The 17,246-nt window shown below is 43.6% G+C and overlaps 1 protein-coding gene across 2 annotated transcripts in view; it reads left to right on the forward strand.

The window, feature by feature from the left end:
- Positions 1–12,317, forward strand: part of gli1 (GLI family zinc finger 1) — a 51,763-nt gene extending 39,446 nt beyond the window's left edge. For both annotated transcript variants that reach the window (XM_041957143.1, XM_041957148.1), the window contains exons 2-13: positions 384–493; positions 2,676–2,908; positions 3,686–3,787; positions 3,892–4,090; positions 4,796–4,964; positions 5,200–5,307; positions 5,516–5,656; positions 5,793–5,942; positions 6,250–6,414; positions 6,566–6,808; positions 6,982–7,294; positions 7,455–12,317. In XM_041957143.1, the coding sequence (XP_041813077.1) occupies positions 423–493; positions 2,676–2,908; positions 3,686–3,787; positions 3,892–4,090; positions 4,796–4,964; positions 5,200–5,307; positions 5,516–5,656; positions 5,793–5,942; positions 6,250–6,414; positions 6,566–6,808; positions 6,982–7,294; positions 7,455–10,024 (4,464 nt within the window). In that variant the 5' untranslated portion in view covers positions 384–422 and the 3' untranslated portion in view covers positions 10,025–12,317. The remainder of the gene's footprint in view (positions 1–383; positions 494–2,675; positions 2,909–3,685; positions 3,788–3,891; positions 4,091–4,795; positions 4,965–5,199; positions 5,308–5,515; positions 5,657–5,792; positions 5,943–6,249; positions 6,415–6,565; positions 6,809–6,981; positions 7,295–7,454) is intronic.
- Positions 12,318–17,246: the final 4,929 nt, after the last annotated feature.

Genomic DNA, 17,246 nt, shown 5'->3' on the forward strand with positions numbered 1-17,246 from the left:
AAATTTGACTCTTAACCGTTCACATTTCTCTTGCTATAAATAAAACTTTAAATGAAGGACTTTTAGTGATGCATTGTCACTGTGTGTTTCCTGTTATTTCCTCTGTGGTTTTTACATTTTTACTTTTACTTCAGTAATGGATTTAGTTCTTTAGACCAGCTCTGTTTAAAATAAGTATGACTCAAGCTATTCAGAGCGAGCTTATTCTGCCCTTGAACTGTTTTGCTTGGTTTGGTTTGGTCTGTTATTAACATCCTACATATTCTTTTTTTCCGCAGCCACAATTGTTTTTGTGTATTTGCCTTTTCTTTCTGGTATAGTTTAGTGTAGGCTGGTTGGGTTTGTTTGGTAATCCTAACCGTGTCATTGTCTCTGCATGTCAGGTCCAGGGTGTAAGGGGAGCAGTCGGTCTCGGAGCTCCAATGCCAGTGGACATGCAGCCACACCAGGGGCTGTATCACTACGAGACCTCACCCAGTCAGCCCTCCAGAGGGTAAGACAGCAGTTAGCATGTGCTCCGTCCTCACTCATTACTCTGTGGCTGCATTTTAACCTCTCCTGGTCATGGTGAATTCCACAGCTGTTTTACATAAGAGAAAACATAAGGAATAGTTCAACATTTTGGGAAATACACTTATTTGCTTTATATCCAAGAGTAAATTGAGAAGATTGATATCACTCCGACATCTGAATGTTAAGCTCAGAGCAAGATTGAGGACGTGGTTAGCCTGTCTTAGCGTAATAAAGGGTTGAAAAGCGAACCTTGCTCTGCTCAAACTTCACAAATACTCTGACCAACGACTCCAAGCTAACATGCTGTATGTTGTTTGTTTAAACTCTGCAAGAACAAAAATGCAAAAACGAGAAAGATTCAGAATTGAGCCAAACCATTGCTGGAGTTTTGAGGCTGATACTGTTAAAGATATTTGAGAGTCAGCGATATATTGACCAATATTCTTCTTGTTTTTATAAAAATGCACATTTACCAACCTTTTTGAAAGGGATCTTTTAAATTTCTATGTTCTTGTTGTAAAATACCGACTCATCACTACCAACTTTTTTTCTCAGTCAGCATATATGACAATTAAAATATGTCGGTGACTGCGGTCAATACAAGGACTCAGCAGATTAATTCTTACATGTTTGAGCTTTTTCTTGACAAACAACAGTTCTTTCATCCACACTGCACAGTCACTGCGCCCAGCTGTTTGCCAAGAAATGGCTCCAGCACAAACTATTAAATCAAACTTAAAATCACAAATGGTCTTTCTTGTTTCTGCACAGGGGTGCCTTGTCAATAAGAATCAAGATTTTGAGGATTTTTTTACCTTTAGATGGAGCCGGGCTAGCTGTTTCCCCCTGCTTTAGACTTTATGCTAAGATTCAGTCAGATCAGTCTTCTCATGTTACTCATCAAAAGAAAGCAAATATACATATTTCCCAAAATGCTGATTTATTTCTTTAATTGCTGGGCACTTGTTCCAATTTTGCTGCATTGCAACCACAGCTACTCTTCTCGTCTTGCCAACAGGCAATTTTATTAACAAAGAACCAGAAATCACAGCAGTCCCTCTGTAGATGGCAGGGATGATACTCATTTTAGATGCTCCGAAACTGTTACTATTTTAATCTCACAGATATTCTGAGGGTGCAGAAGCCCAGGTCTCGCTGTAATTGTTATGGACACAGTGCTAGCTCAGCCCCTCACTCCTCCCCCGCTCCTCCCTCTCCCCCTCCTCCCTCCCTCCCTCATGCCACCCAGGTTGCGGGTGGACTCGGCCTCTCTCTGACAGCTGCTAATTACAGGCTGACCAGGCCCCGCTGCGCTCTGCATGACTGCCTCGCGCCCCGCTCAGGTTACCCAGAGTGAGGGAGAAACAGAGAGAGATGGAGAGAAAGGTGGCTGGGCTGGACAGAGAAAGACAGAGGAGCAGGAGGAGGAGGAGGGAGAGAGGAAGAGGAGATAGAAAGTGACAGAAAGGACAGAGGGGTAGAGAGAGAGAGAGCTAGAGAGAGAGAAGCAGAACAGAAGGGATGAATGGGAGAAGAGAAAGGGAGAAAGGAGTGAGAATGGGAGGGAGGTAGATTCGGGGGGAACCAGCACAGTGGATTAGAGAGGACAGATTAAGCTCCTATGTGGAATACACGTTGTGGTGAAAGAATTAAAGAACTGAAAGGACGACTTAGGAGAAGGTGGATGGATGAAGTCTGCCCCTTTAGGAGAGGAGGGAGAGAGAGAGAGAGCGAGAGAGAGAGAGGACAGGAGAGACTGATTTTGAACTAACCAGTGAGACTGAAGAAAGGTCAGAGAAAACATTTAAATTCATGAGAAGACTGGAAAGTTCCAATGAAGCTTTCCTTCTGTAGTTTGGAAGGGGAAAACCCAAATGAGTAAGTTTCCACAATGTAGACCAGGGGCTATACTCCATCTAGTGGTGAGAACGAGACATCACAAGAGATTAGAGCTTCTGGAGTTCAATTCCTCAGACAGCGTTTCTTTCCAGGCCGTGCACCGCCTCTAAATTAATCTCTGTCAGTTACTATAAATACTTCATGTTATAGATGAGGTGGGATTTAAAGAAGCTCCCATCATTACTTTTTGCAGAGGCCATTTTTTCACATTAATCTGAGGTTATTTATCACAATTCATAATTGTGCTTCTTTGATATTTGCAGCCTAGTCCCGTCAGACCAGTCTCCCTACAGTGATGTGTCCTCGCTGCGTGCCCCGCTCCTTAACGGCCCTCCCCAGGACTGCCGAGCCATGTATAATCCCATGACTCCCAGTATGACTCATGGCTCAGGACCAGGACAGGGGATGGGCCACTGCATGGATCAATACATGAGGCCCCCTCAGGCCCCACCGCCACACAGTATGATGGGCCACAGGGGCATGCCGCCCACAGAGGGTGAGTCAGAGTATCTTTTACATCGCCTGAATCTCACAGCTGCTAATGATTTGGATTTAAAGACACCTGAGAGACTGAGTAAGAAAGAGAGACTGAAGATCTGCAGTCAAGAGAAGGCCGGTTGTACTGCTGAGATACATGTGTCCGTTACTCTGCAGCTGTTTGGACTAAACTAAACTAAATCACTCAGTTAACTAAAAATGATAACATGTCTAATTTGCTAATATGAATACTGAACAGGAGCCAGCTGGTTACTTCAGACATTACATAATAATCTCCTCTATATATGCGGTAAAGAATAGATACCTGGGTATCTATTCTTTGACACACGTAGGATGAAGTCTTGAGTGAGTTCAAATTAAGTCTAGTCTGGATGCAGATGCATGGTGTCATATTCCCTTTGTAAATTCTGCTTCACTTACCTTACCAGTTCTGTTTTGTCTCATTTATCTCAGAAGGACATAGTCTAGACTACAAAACCTGCCAGGACAGTGAATTGTCTCTGTTTCTCACTGTTATTTCAGAAAATCTAGATTTTACAAGTGCTTCTTACAGCTGTACTTCAAGTGATGTTATTAAGCAAGCAAGAACCAATTAGCACTTGTCGAATGCACCAGACTTCAGGTCAGCATGATGTGTATCTTAGATTTCGAAGACATGCAACACTGTGAGCTGCAGTGACCCAGAAACCGTTTGTTTGCCTCACTATCTTGATGTTAATTTGGATCTTTGCATTGGTATGTTTCAGCACAACTGTTGCTCTTTAATGTCTAACAGGTGGCAATAGCACCCCCTACTGTAACCAGAACAACATGATGTCCTCACATCACAACTTCTGCCAGATTCAACCCGGCTCTGATCAGATTGGCTCAGGCGATGGTCAGTAAACACTGTTTCCTTTCATTATAAAGCTAAATGTCTCTAAAAGATTTTCGTCATCAAAGCTAACCCTCCTGTTCTCGCTGTCCTCTGGTCCCCTTTAGGCTCTAGGTTCTCCACACCTCGTTCCATGCTGAAGCTGAGTAAAAAGAGAGCTCTGTCCATCTCTCCTCTGTCTGATGCCAGTGTGGACCTGCAGACGGTGATCCGGACATCACCCAATTCCCTGGTGGCTTTTGTCAACTCTCGCTGCAACCCCAACGGTGCCAGTTCTTATGGCCATCTCTCTGTGAGCGCCATGAGGTCAGATATTTTTGTCTATTCTATGCTAAGCACAAAAAAGTATTTAAAAGCCAGCAATATCCATATCTATTACATCAGACTAGAAAGGTCTTCTATTCAAGGTACTGGATTCAAAGTATCTGCTGCACATTCCCAGATTTTAAAATAGCTATTCAAAATGCAGTGTTTTACTTTAAGGCATTTGTTGTTACTGCCTCTCCCCTCATTTGGCCACATTACCACACTGATATTTATCACCCAACATTACATTCAAACCGCATCTAGTCTGAGCATGAGGTAATTAGATCCCTAAAGACACCACACGTGGTTAAAAATAGACATCAAATGCAAGTGAACTGCAATAAAATCAGTTAAAGGATAAATCAAAACTTTAATGTTACCTGTTCAACTGTGCTTGTTTGCCCCAACTTGATAGCTGCAAGCAAGCTCAGCAAATAGGGTGATTTATTGCAGGCATTTAAAATGAAGAAAATACTAAATGCAAATAATGACAAAAAGGTTACATATTCCAGTATAAAAAGAAAACTAGATGAACAAATATGTATATGCCCGCGATACATGTACACATTCACCTGTATATTTTACTGTTTCAGGAAACTGGTAACCGGTTTTATTAATTCTGATCGATTTGAATACCTCACCAGTTCCGTCAGCTTTTATTGCATTAGAGATGACATATTTTGTTTTTTTTTCTGTCATCCACAGCCCGTCCCTCGGCTACTCCAGCAATATAAATTGCCAATCCAGGCAACAAGGTTCCATGTATGGAGGAGGCGGGGTGACGCCTCTGGGAGGACACCCACCAGGTCCCTGCCAAGCTTCCCGCTTACCTCCCCACAATCCTCGGCTCCATGCTCCGCCCAAGCATGGACATGTAAGATGGCTTTCTCACTCACTTTACAAAGCAGTCCGAGCAATTCAGTATCAGAGCACCCTCTGCCTCTGACTGCTGGGATGAATGGGATGGATGGGAGGTGGGAATAGGACGCTAAAGCATTGAGAATTAAAATCTGTGTGAACTGTATGCATGTGAACGTCTTTGGAGGAAAAAGATGTTAAAAATAAAAAAAAAGCATGCTGATGATTTGATGTGTGTTTTTGTTTCGTAGCTGAAGACGGAGCCCGGCCTGGGAGGTGTGATGGATGGCATGAATGTGAAGAGCCTGGAGGAGAGGTCAGAGGGAGATGTGGCCAGTCCTTCTTCCACTGGCACTCAGGTATAGTTTTATTCTCACAAGTAGTTTCACGCTCACACATTTACATTTTAGCTTCAACATTAGATCTGTCAAGAACAGTGAGTCCAAATGTGGTCATATACGTGGTTTCAAGATAAATGCACAGAGTAAAATTGCATGTTTATGTTTTTACACTGTTTTCTTAAACTTGAGTCATGAGCTTCTGGTCTACACCTGTATATTTCATTAGGACCCTCTCCTGGGTCTACTCGATGGCAGAGATGACTTGGACAAGGAGGATGGGAAGCCTGAACAGGAGGCCATCTATGAAACCAACTGCCACTGGGAGAGCTGCAACAAGGAGTTTGACACACAAGACCAGCTGGTTCATGTAAGTGAGAGATCAGCCGATAGATATTGTTGAATGGAGAAACAAAAAAGCAGGAGAAATACAGCATTTTTAGCAAAAAGGTAACTACAGTATGCCACTTTGATAATTAAAAAGTGTTTCTGTGTTTATTCAACAGCACATCAACAATGAGCACATCCATGGAGAAAAGAAGGAGTTTGTATGTCACTGGCAGGAGTGCTCTCGAGAACAGAGGCCTTTCAAAGCCCAGTACATGCTGGTGGTTCATATGCGCAGACACACAGGAGAGAAGCCACACAAGTGCACTGTGAGTTTATCTTTGCTCTCTGTCGATGTGCTTTATTTCTCTCAGTTTCTGTCGCTGCTGTTGTTTGATTTGTTGTCAGATCCTTAATGCAAGGAAGAAAGACCAGTTTATAAAGCTTTTGCTTACTGAATGTACTGTAGCTCAAATACAGTACAGCTGTAAGACTGTAGGCCTGTATGCAAAACTTTCACAGACTGGCTATTGCTATTAGTTTATAGTCTATTAGTTAAGATTATTGGAAGTTGTGTTCTTTGTTGCAACGTGCCTGTTATTATACTGTTATATTTTTTGTGTATTTCCGTTTTAGTTTGAAGGCTGTAATAAGGCCTACTCCCGCCTCGAGAATTTGAAGACCCACCTGCGCTCTCACACTGGAGAGAAACCATACGTGTGTGAACATGAAGGCTGCAACAAGGCCTTCTCCAATGCCTCAGACCGGGCCAAGCACCAGAACCGAACTCACTCCAATGAGGTATAATAATGTACACATTTACTTGCTGTCTTGGCTTTGTAAATTGTTGATATACATTAGAGACCCTTTCATTATCAGTGAAGTTGCAGTAAAGTACATTTTGTCATGCTGGACTGTGCACTCAAATAAGATTTTGTCTACTCTTTTACAGAAACCCTATGTATGTAAGATCCCTGGCTGCACTAAGCGGTACACAGATCCAAGCTCTCTGCGTAAACACGTGAAGACGGTGCATGGCCCTGAAGCCCACATCACCAAGAAGCATCGAGGAGATACAGGACCTCGACCCCCGGGTTCAGCTTTGACCCCTGGAGGCCAGAGCTCTGAATTGCTGCTGGAAAAAGAGGAGACACGCAGGGAGGACTGCAAACTGCTGGCTCCTGAAACTGCTCTGGTGAGTGATTGTATTTCTGGCCTGCAATCTCCTTTAGATATACAGTGAGAAAATACACAAAGCTCAAAATGTTTATTTTAATCTAATTAGAAAGCATATACTTAACATTTCTGCCATTTTTAAAGGGTTGTCAGTATCTTAAAGTACACATCACAATACGTTGCTTTTTTCAGAAATCCCAGCCAAGCCCTGGAGGTCAGTCATCCTGCAGTAGCGAACGCTCTCCACTGGGGAGCGCTAACAACAATGATAGTGGGGTGGAGATGAACCTGAATGCAGCAGGCAGTCTGGAGGATCTCACGGCACTGGAGGACGGAGTTGCAGGTGGAGGAGGAGGAGGGGAACCGGGAAGTGTAGGAGGAACAATGGGAATGTCAGCACAGGCTTTGAAGAGGCTGGAAAACCTTAAGATTGACAAGCTGAAGCAAATCCGCAGGCCAACCCCTCCTGCCCGCTGTGCCAATAGCAAGCTCCCTGCACTCCCTGGTATGTTCTGTGATTGAATAAAAAAAATAACGTTCAGAACTGAGTTGTGGGCATATTGATTAATTAAGGCATAGTTTCAGTGTGACTTCTAAATTAACTTTTGGTTTGGGTCGATTAACTGTGTCTAAGCTGTTTCCTCCTTCTGGATGTTAATTTTCAGGTCCAGGGGAGAATATGGGAATGTGTGCCCCTTCTCCTCTCCTCTCAAATCGGCGAGTCATGGAGCTGTCCAATCACGACTTAGGAGGTGGCACATCAATTGGCTGCTCTTCTAATGACAGGAGAGGAAGTGGCACCAGCAGCCTAAGCTCTGCATATACTGTCAGCCGGCGGTCCTCCATGGTGTCTCCTTATCTTTCCAGCCGGCGCTCCAGCGAGGTCTCACAAATGGGGGGCACAGCTGGGGGAGGATGTCACCTCCTAGGCCCAGACCAGAGTGGGGGAGACCCCCTCTCTCCTGAGACCAATCGCAGAGGAGCTCCATGTCCTGGAGGAGGAGGATTGCCAGGTCTTCCTAATTTAACACCAGCCCAGCAATACAGCCTAAAGGCCAAATATGCTGCAGCAACTGGTGGACCACCACCCACTCCTTTACCCAATATGGAGCAGACAGGTACTCCAGGCCGAAGAGGAGGTGTTTTGAGTGAGTACCAGGGACAGCCTCTGCCACCTTTCCTTCAACAAGGGGGTCCACGTAGACACAGTGCCAACACAGAGTATGGCACTGGTGTTATCTACCCTCACCAAGCTCCAGGTAACAATAGCAGGCGAGCCAGTGACCCAGTTCGATCAGCAGCAGATCCACAAGCTCTCCCCAAGCGCTTCAATAGCCTTAACAATGTAGCCATGATGGGCCGAAGGAATGCGCTGCAACACCGTGGCTCTGAGTCCAGTCTTGCCCGCCACATGTACTCCCCTCGACCACCTAGCATTACAGAGAATGTAATGATGGAGGCTATGGGTATGGAGCCCCACCTTGCCCCTGTTGATGCCAGGGATCGTTCCTTGATGATGCCCCCTGGAGAGAGAAGCTTCATGGGATACCAACAACAGCACCAAACTCTTGGAGGAGCTGGAGGTGGAGGTCCTCTTTCAAACCAACTGTCCCCGAGCCATGACTCACTGAGCTGCCCCGACCAGGCTTATATGCAAGGGCACTACCAGACCCAGGGAGGGGAAGTCACTTCCAGGGCGGGTGGAAATTCAATAGGCCAAGCAAGGCCTATTCACTCAGAGGGCATGTCTAATACACTTCTGCAACAGGCCGAGTACAGTATGAGCACCTGCCAGCTCAGTCCCTCAGGCCCCCATTACCCTAGCACAGGGCAGGGTGGTGATGCTGGAGGCCCCTGGAGTGATACCCACAGCCAAATCCAAACTTCCAGCCATGCTCTCCAGAACCAGCGAGGAATGCAGTATTCAGATCCCAGCTTGCAGCCTCAACAGACACAGGCCCACTTCAACAATCAGACAGGCCTCTACAACAGTCCTGATGGAACCCATAAACTCATCATCAAGCCTGAGCAGCAGTTCCACCCTGGGATGGGTGGTGGAGATGCCTGTCAAAGTGCTAAGCTCCAACAGCAGCGGCTGCTCCTCCAGCAGACCCAGGGTTACCCACAGCAAGCAGGCCAGGTCATGATGAGGAACTCTAACAATCCTAGTTGTGACTTCCCGGGTCAGAACCAGAACTCCTTCCCCAGTGGAGGAGGCTTGAGTTTGGGCTGTGCTGGTACTGCGCTTTCAGATGGGCAGAGGTCAGAAACCCCCATGATGCAAGTGAAGGAAATGATGGTGAGGAATTATGTGCAGTCCCAGCAAGCACTCATGTGGGAGCAGCAACAAGAGCAGCAGCAGAGTGGAATAAAACCTCCTCCTCTATCTGATAGCATGGATATGAGTGCCCAGACCGCAATGATGCAGCACAGTCCACAGCACCAAAACCAGAGTCTTTACTCCAGCCAGGCCTATCCATCCTACCCCAACCAGAACCTGGTCATGAGCCCTCCAGCCCACAGCCGAGGGCCCACGTCTGTGACACCTAAAGAACAGCAGCTGACAGGTCTCCAAGGCTCATGTTATGGCCAGGAGATGGTGGTCCCCAGGCCTCCTCAGGGACGGAAACCTCTCAGCCGTCAGAACAGCCTGTCACAGGTAGGAGGAGTCTACTTGGGCAGCCCACCCCACCTCAGCCCTGTCCACTCCACTTCGAGCCCCAGGCGAGGGGTCCGACTTCCTCCAGTTCAGCATCCACAGCACCCGCAAAATGAAATGTTCTCTCCTTCGAATAACAACAACATGTACTACTCGGGCCAGATAAACATGGATATGGAGAAACACATGGACCCCCAGAATGGACCTTGTCTCAACCAGCAGCACAGTATGGGCACCAACCTGGACCCAACAGGTGGCACAAAGTCTGCCCCCTTGGATCCCTATCCTGAGTCTGGCCCTATCTCCAATGCCTTAGAAAACCTAGACCTGGACAATGCTCGCATAGACTTCACCTCCATCATCGATGATGCTGAATCTTCCACATTCAGCCCAGTCAACAATCCCCTTCAGGGTCAACCAGGGTCTTCCTCCCAGGCCTCCTCCCGCCTCACCACCCCCCAGACTTCTGTCAGCCTAGCTGCAGGCTCTGGCCTGTCCAACATGGCTGTGGGGGACATGACGTCCATGCTTACCTCGCTGGCTGGGGAGAATAAATACCTGAACACACTGTCTTAGAAGAAGACTTTGGGCCATCTTTTTTCAGACTAACAATCAAGTAGAGGCCTTAGCCCATTCTTAATGTTTAAATTGAGATCCCTCATGGAAGTGTATGTAGCCAAGTATCCAGAGGTCACCAGCCTGGAATTTAAAACACTTAAGTTGTGTCGCTTAGAGTGATTTCCCTTGGTACATTGCAAGAAAGCCCAGCTAGGGTGAGATAGACAAACTTCTGAATTAATCATTTTATGTAATGGATCATTAGTCTGGGCTGTTTTATACCTCCCCTTAAGCCTTTATACGTGAACCCAACACATTAGCCCTTGTTCGAGCCAAGATGATGAACTGGCTGGGGGTTTGTCGTTTCTGGATACCCATGTAACAGGAATTGATGATATGTAGTAATGCATTTCGGCTGCAAGTTGAGCTACAAATGTGATCCTATCAAAGGTTTTAAAATTGAATCCCCATCCAAAACCTTAAAACCAAAGGTGCCTGATCAACCTCCCTCACTGTATTGTTCCTTCGCTGCCTTGGTACTTGGTGTTTTTCTGTGCCTTACTATAAGACACAGAGCTGTATGCCTGATAAGAAACTGACGCTGAACTTTTTCCAAACAGGCATTCCAGTAATGTAGGGTTGTAGCAACAGTGGAGCAGAGAAGGATGCATGTAAATACGTTTTATATACATTTATATATGCTGTGTATACGACAATGAGACAGTGGATAAATCACCCCCTGCCTTGTGATTGACTGCTTGGATTCTGAAGGTTAATGTTCAGACAGGAGTTTGTAAGACGGTTGTTCGAAGAGCTGAGTGAAGCCTGAAGATGTTCTTCTAGTGATGGAGAAATCATTTCTCGGTGCTACTAAATATTAATCTGTACTGCTAGAGATTTCTTTCTTGTCATGAACAGCACACTCTTTATAGTGGTATATCAGTATTCCCACACATGCACAAATGCAGTCACAGACACACACATACAGTAGCCTACGCAGACACTCAGGACTTGTTGGTGTTTGAATCTTTGGTGTTCAGAATACATGTGTGTTGTAACTGCCTTTCCAGACAGAGAGTTTGCACTCCACATATTTACTGTAAGTGTTCCTAAAGCAGCTGTGTATTTTTTTTCAGTGGTGTTTATAACTGCAATACAGACAGGGCCTTTCTCTTTTTAGGGTGCATACATGGGGGATATTGAGTAAAGCTCCAACATAATACGTGTGTAACAAACCCATCTACTTTACAGTATGTCTGATGTATTCAAACATAATGCCTTCGCACAACATTAACCCAACCCACGACTCGTACATGACTCAGCTGAGGATGACGGCTATTTTGAATATTTTGAATGAAACCCGAGTCAGCTGGTTTGTATCTGTTAACAGATCAGTAATAGTTGCCTGTATTTGACAAACTGAGGTACATTCATAATACAGTGTTGCTGCACTTTGGCTCTAATCCCAAAGAGGAAAATTCTGCATTACTAATTAAGAACAGGGGATCAAGAAGCGGGAAGTTTATCACTTGCTCCTATTGTATTAAAATACGTGTAGTTATGTGTAAATTGAGGTACTTTTGTGCGACTATTGAGCTGTATCATACAGAAGAAGGCTGCAGCTCATGGTAGGAGAACTAATTTTACACTGTGGCTTTGCACTGACTACAGCACTGTGTGGAAAGGTCTCTGTCTCTTGTGACTATTCACATGAACCTCATTTTGATAGCGATAAGGAATCGTCATAGTATTTTTTAATAGTCAGACAAGTACACATGTGAGCACAGCTAGACTCAATAAGGCCACATTGCTGCAGCATTTCATATGACTTATCAGAATAAAATAGTTGCGTCAAAAGTTTACTAAGCAAGAAATGAGCATTTCTTCATTTTGGAAAAAGTGTACAACCTACCAAAGACACCTTAAAATGACTGAGAAAAAGATGCACAAATAGTCTATTTTAACACAACACTAACACTAGCAATAAGGGCATGAACATTGACTGATAGTGCTGTTCCTTAGAATGTATGAGATGTTTTGTATAAAATTATCTTTTTATATTAATGAACTTTATGGACGTTGCCTTCTATGTGTGTGTGTGTGTTTTTTATAACTGTCATCCTTCATTCTGACTTTTTTGCTGGCAAAAGAATATCACCTTTAGCAACAGAAAGCTATAATAGTAGCATTAACTATAATAGACAAAAGCCAAGTGTTATATTTTGTGTACAATTTTCTACATTTTTATACAAATGTGCTATATTTTACCAGTTTATGAATAAACATGTTCAGTGGGATGGATGCAGATTGTTTGTCGAACATTTCTTTTCATGTCTGTAGTTGTGAAGTGTTTTTGTGTTATATTACTCAAATGCTAATACTCAAATGCTGTAATGAGCCTTATTTTATACATCAAAGAGGTTTGTTTTAGGTGTTTATATAATTGTAATTTCAGGCTAATGAGACTTAGATTCATAAAACGAGTTATCAGGTGAAGACATTGGTATAACTGTGGATGTCATTTGTTCCTGTGCCCAGTGGATTCATGTAATGACTGCTTTCCTCCAATAGAGTGCAGCACAACCTGAGATCAAGCACAGATAGCCAACAGTATTTCTCTCTCATTCACTACAAATGGAGCCCCTACAGCATAACTTGGATGCTGCACACTCTACAAAGTGTCACCCCTGTAAGCAGTTAATTTATATTTTGCATAATTCTGATCCAATGCCATTTTAACCCAAAATTATTAAAAGTCTAACCAAGTGGCCAAGCAGAGCATATTTATCCTAAATCATCCTTCTTTTTGTCCTTGTCCTAATTGGAAAAACCCCTCATTATGAATATGATTTAGACCTGCCTGTCACTGCAGCCTATTATGAGCTACAGTGATCTCCTAGGCTGCTACATATGTAAGTGAATTAGCATTAAAAATGGCTGCCCTTGATGACATCAGTGCCTGGACGGGCTCTCTGTGGTCAGTGGGGACTGGCACTGTGGGCTGCTGAATGCTGTAAGAAAGAAAAACTACACAAATCTGGCTTGTAAAATATTATCAACATGACATATCTGCTTTAAAAGACATCACATAAGAGAGTGGTGGGAAATTTTGGAGAAGAAATGACACTTACAAAGTTCATAACCATCATATTGTTTCATATGTCACCACACGGCTGTGATTCCCAATCTTTTTGGCTTGTGACTCCTTGAAATGAAGTCATGTCTATTTGTGACCTCACATCACAGGATATGGTGGTGTGGAAGTGAGTTATGAGCAGTGCAACCAAAGAGTGATTTTTTCCCTCGAGCGAAACAAAATTAGAGAAAACACATAAAAATAGACCCAATTTGTGTATCAGAGGTATTTTTTTCCCTCTCTCTCATCCCTTCAATCACCTTGTGACCTCTCGGATTTATGTCAGGACTCAAGTGAAGTATCCCTCCGCCAGTTTCAGAACCACTTGTGTACACTTACTCAATCTACATGACAACAAAGTAAAACGAATAGCCTAATTATAGCTAAGTATAAGGGTATTGGTTAACTACACTATCACAAATATTAATTGCCCTTGTATTAGCGATCAGCTGGCCCATTAAAATGAATCAAACAGTAGTCCCGCACAAAAATCATCCTATCATTTTTTTTTTCTAAATCAACATAGTTAAAACTGCACGTGCAACTTTACAGGCTAGGTAAACAAGCTAGCTCAAACTTTTAACCAACCTAATAATAAATTAATCAAACTGCAAATAAACTTTTAAAACTTCCTGATGACTTGAACACCAATGGTAAGTGTGAATATACTCAAATATTAGAATACTATTAGGATATCCTGATAGCCTGGTAAAGGACCTTGCCAGCTATTTTCATCACTTTATATAACACCTCGTTGTGTGCTAACGCCGTCAGCTAATCCGCTGTGTTTGGTGGTCTTAAAAAGATGATTTACAGCAACTTTTTAATGTAGTGTTTTTAACATGGCACCACCACCATTACTTTTTACAGTGTTGGCTCATTTTGGTTGAGGGGCCCCAGTGTGCTTGGACTATATTGGCATTGTGGTGTTGTGGCATGGCACAGTAGACTCAGGGCAGCCACTACAGCCTGGCAGTGATGCTAAGGGTTGACTCATTTGCTCCGAGGCGAGGGGAAGTTCTCCTGACGGTCCGACTGATTTGCAATCTGGCATATCCGCATTTGTTATTTGAAACAATAGCTGAATCTCCACAACAGGGTCTAATGGGGTCTTTGCAGCAAGGGCAGCAGATTGGAGATGAAAGGGAAAAGAATACAATTTTACAGTCCACAATATTATGCCTACATGAATAAACACATTTGTGAAAGTGTTAGTGCATCAAAAATGTAATGTTGCAGCTACCATAGGCTCACACATCTTTGTAGATTTTAAGAAGTCACCCTTTGGATGAACCATCACAAATGTGTACAGTATATGAAAAGTGGTGGTGACTCGTCATCAGAGGTAGGCTTTGCTTTTTGATGGATATTGAAGAGGCCTGCTGTATTTGGTCAATGTTTAGACTGTTACTTAACTCCTGATTTGACACAGTTACATAATATTCAGATCTAAAACACAGTGTCCTTCACTGATTCCTTCCTTCAGAATGGACATGTAGGAAACACTGCCTTGTCTTCTGCCTCAGGCCATAGTAATTGACCGTGGCTTCCTTTTCACAAAATTTGAGAATGTGTGTGTGTGTGTGTGTTTTTAAGATATATTCTTTAACGGGTCTGAGTTAGACTTGAAAGTAAAACGTTAGACGGCACTGATGCAGAGATTGTGTCGTCGACTCTCTACAATGTGATCTCCACTTTTCTGTAGAGTTACAAATGGAAATGCCAAAATAAGAACTGAGTTTTTCAAATGCAAAGAAGTGGGCAGCATAATGACTTTTCTCTTTTCTTGTCTTGCCATTCAGAGGGAGGCTTTTCTTTTCCTTTGTCACTTAGGTTGGCATATAATTAACTCCTGCTTAATATGCTGTTTAAGGGCTCTCCTCCCCATGCAAGAAGCTTTGAACCCATAGACCACAGTCAGGGACAAAACCCCAGTGGGACTGCTTCCTCCTCCTTGTGTGCGTGTGTGTGTGTGTAGAGGTAGTTGTTTTAACAAGACAGTAGAAAGCTCAAACTATAGTGCCACAGCATTTCTGTGTCCTTACTTTACGCCACACAACTATTAAATCAAAATAAGACTGTGCACAAACATTCAATATACCAATCTTAGTCATACTCCATCAGTAATCAGTAAACCCTTCAAACAGTGCATAATTAAATGTATCTATAAAAGAAGTACATTAGAGTGCAGTAAGAGCGTGTTTTAAAGTAAACAAAGAGGGCTATGCTGCGGTTGATTTATTTTAACTTTGAGTGGTTAAACCCATCAAAAGAAGTGCAGCATGGCACTTTTTTTTTTTTAGCCAAGTTGAATAAACAACACAACCTCACAAAACTTAGATTTCAGGTAGCTTGTTACAAGCTACAGTTCTATACATACATTTGAACAAATCAGGCCTGAGTCAGAAATTTTCACTTTGAAATCAAATGTTTGAATGAAAAACGTTTCCACTTAACCTGAAGCACCAACATACAGGGATGTATATAAGCATAACTTTAAAAAAACAGCTCCCAGGACCTCAGAAGCACCTCTGCACCTCTGTGACCCTCATCTGTAGCAAAGTTTATTGCCCCCCTCCTCGTCCACCTCCTCTCCTCCCTCTTTCTCTCCTCCCTCTCCTCTATCCATCCTGCCACAAAGAGCCATGATGACCCTTCTGTCCCTCTCTTTCTTCGGGCCTCCACTCCCTCCCCACCTTCAGGATGCTTTCTCTTCCAGAATCCATTAAGAGACAAACCCCCAGCAGTCGTGATGGGCGAAGGAATGGAGGGGGATGTGTTTGGTTTTGCATCATGAGCTGATAATGTAGGGAAAAGGGTCTTGCATAAAAATGCGACCTTGAGCTCATGCAGTTGAAAAGGTTGAGGTGGCTGGAGTTTTAATCATTGTTAGAATCACAGAAAAAGTAAACCCTCCTGAGCAATTAAGATATCGCATTATGATGTTATCTGCTCCTATTGTGTTATCAAGTTATCTGCTAAATTTGTTAATTACATAAAATCAGACATTTTAGAATATGCTTATATATATATCACATCTCATGACTTCAGTTTTTGTTTATTGTGCATGAGGTTGGCTCTTGTTTCATAATATCGCTATAGGGACAATAAGTTTGTTTTTTATTTTTGAAATTTTAGTGACATTTTCATACTAATCAGGCTTGGCAGGGTTACAACAGGCCTTTCCCTGTGCTTATGCTTACAGGAGTGTATGCTTTGATACTGTAGCGAACACCTAATCATTGCTTGATTAGAGTTTACATGCAGTGGTCGATTAATCAAGTGGATCATCCGTGAAAGTTCCGTGCAGGTAATCTTCTTCTTCTCTAATCGTTTTGACTGTGTCAGATCCCGGTTTGTTTACTGCGCACACACTCTGCAGCAGGACGCATTATGCGCCGTAAAAAGCTACCCGGCTCGCTTGTATTATCTCGCAGAGTTACTGAGAGGTGGGGGGCACCAGAAAGCCAAGGTGGGGGTCCTGAACGCTGCGTTAGAGTTTTATTTCGGATGTTTTTTCAGTTGCAAAACAGATTACGGTCCAGGTTGCAACACAAAGGACTGTCAATGCACCACTTCCTACAGCCATCCAGGAGTGAATGGGGCGCAGGACGGGGTCCACTCCAGGGTACTTGAGCGCAGGTGCGACGCGCATAACAGTCAAGCCATAAAACGTGGCGGGGAGGGGGAGCTGAGGGGGTGCGCACATACCTGTTCTCATTAACCTGCAGTTAGTATAATACTGAAAATGTCGCGAGATGAGTTAATAGCCTAATTTGCACCTCGTCGGAGTCGCACTGCTGATATAACTTTGGACGCTGTGCCGGCTAAAAGCTCCTGTGTGAGGAGTCTGCGCTCCAGCACAGATGAGATGCACGCTCACAGGTTAGCGATGAGCTTTTCGGATCAGCAAAATTAAACAACCAGTGAGGAAAAATAAAAACATGGGAAAACTGTCAAATCCAGTATCAACTGCAGGGCGAATCGCTTTTCATCGATGAGGCTGGTCGTTCGGATTATTCTGAAAGACTTTAACAGATTCAACTGCAAAGAAACGACCCAGAAGCAATAGCTCTAATCATAAATTCAGTTTATGTGTTGCAT

This window comes from Chelmon rostratus, chromosome 2, assembly GCF_017976325.1.
Source record: "Chelmon rostratus isolate fCheRos1 chromosome 2, fCheRos1.pri, whole genome shotgun sequence".
In the NCBI taxonomy this organism is placed as follows: Eukaryota; Metazoa; Chordata; class Actinopteri; order Chaetodontiformes; family Chaetodontidae; genus Chelmon; species Chelmon rostratus.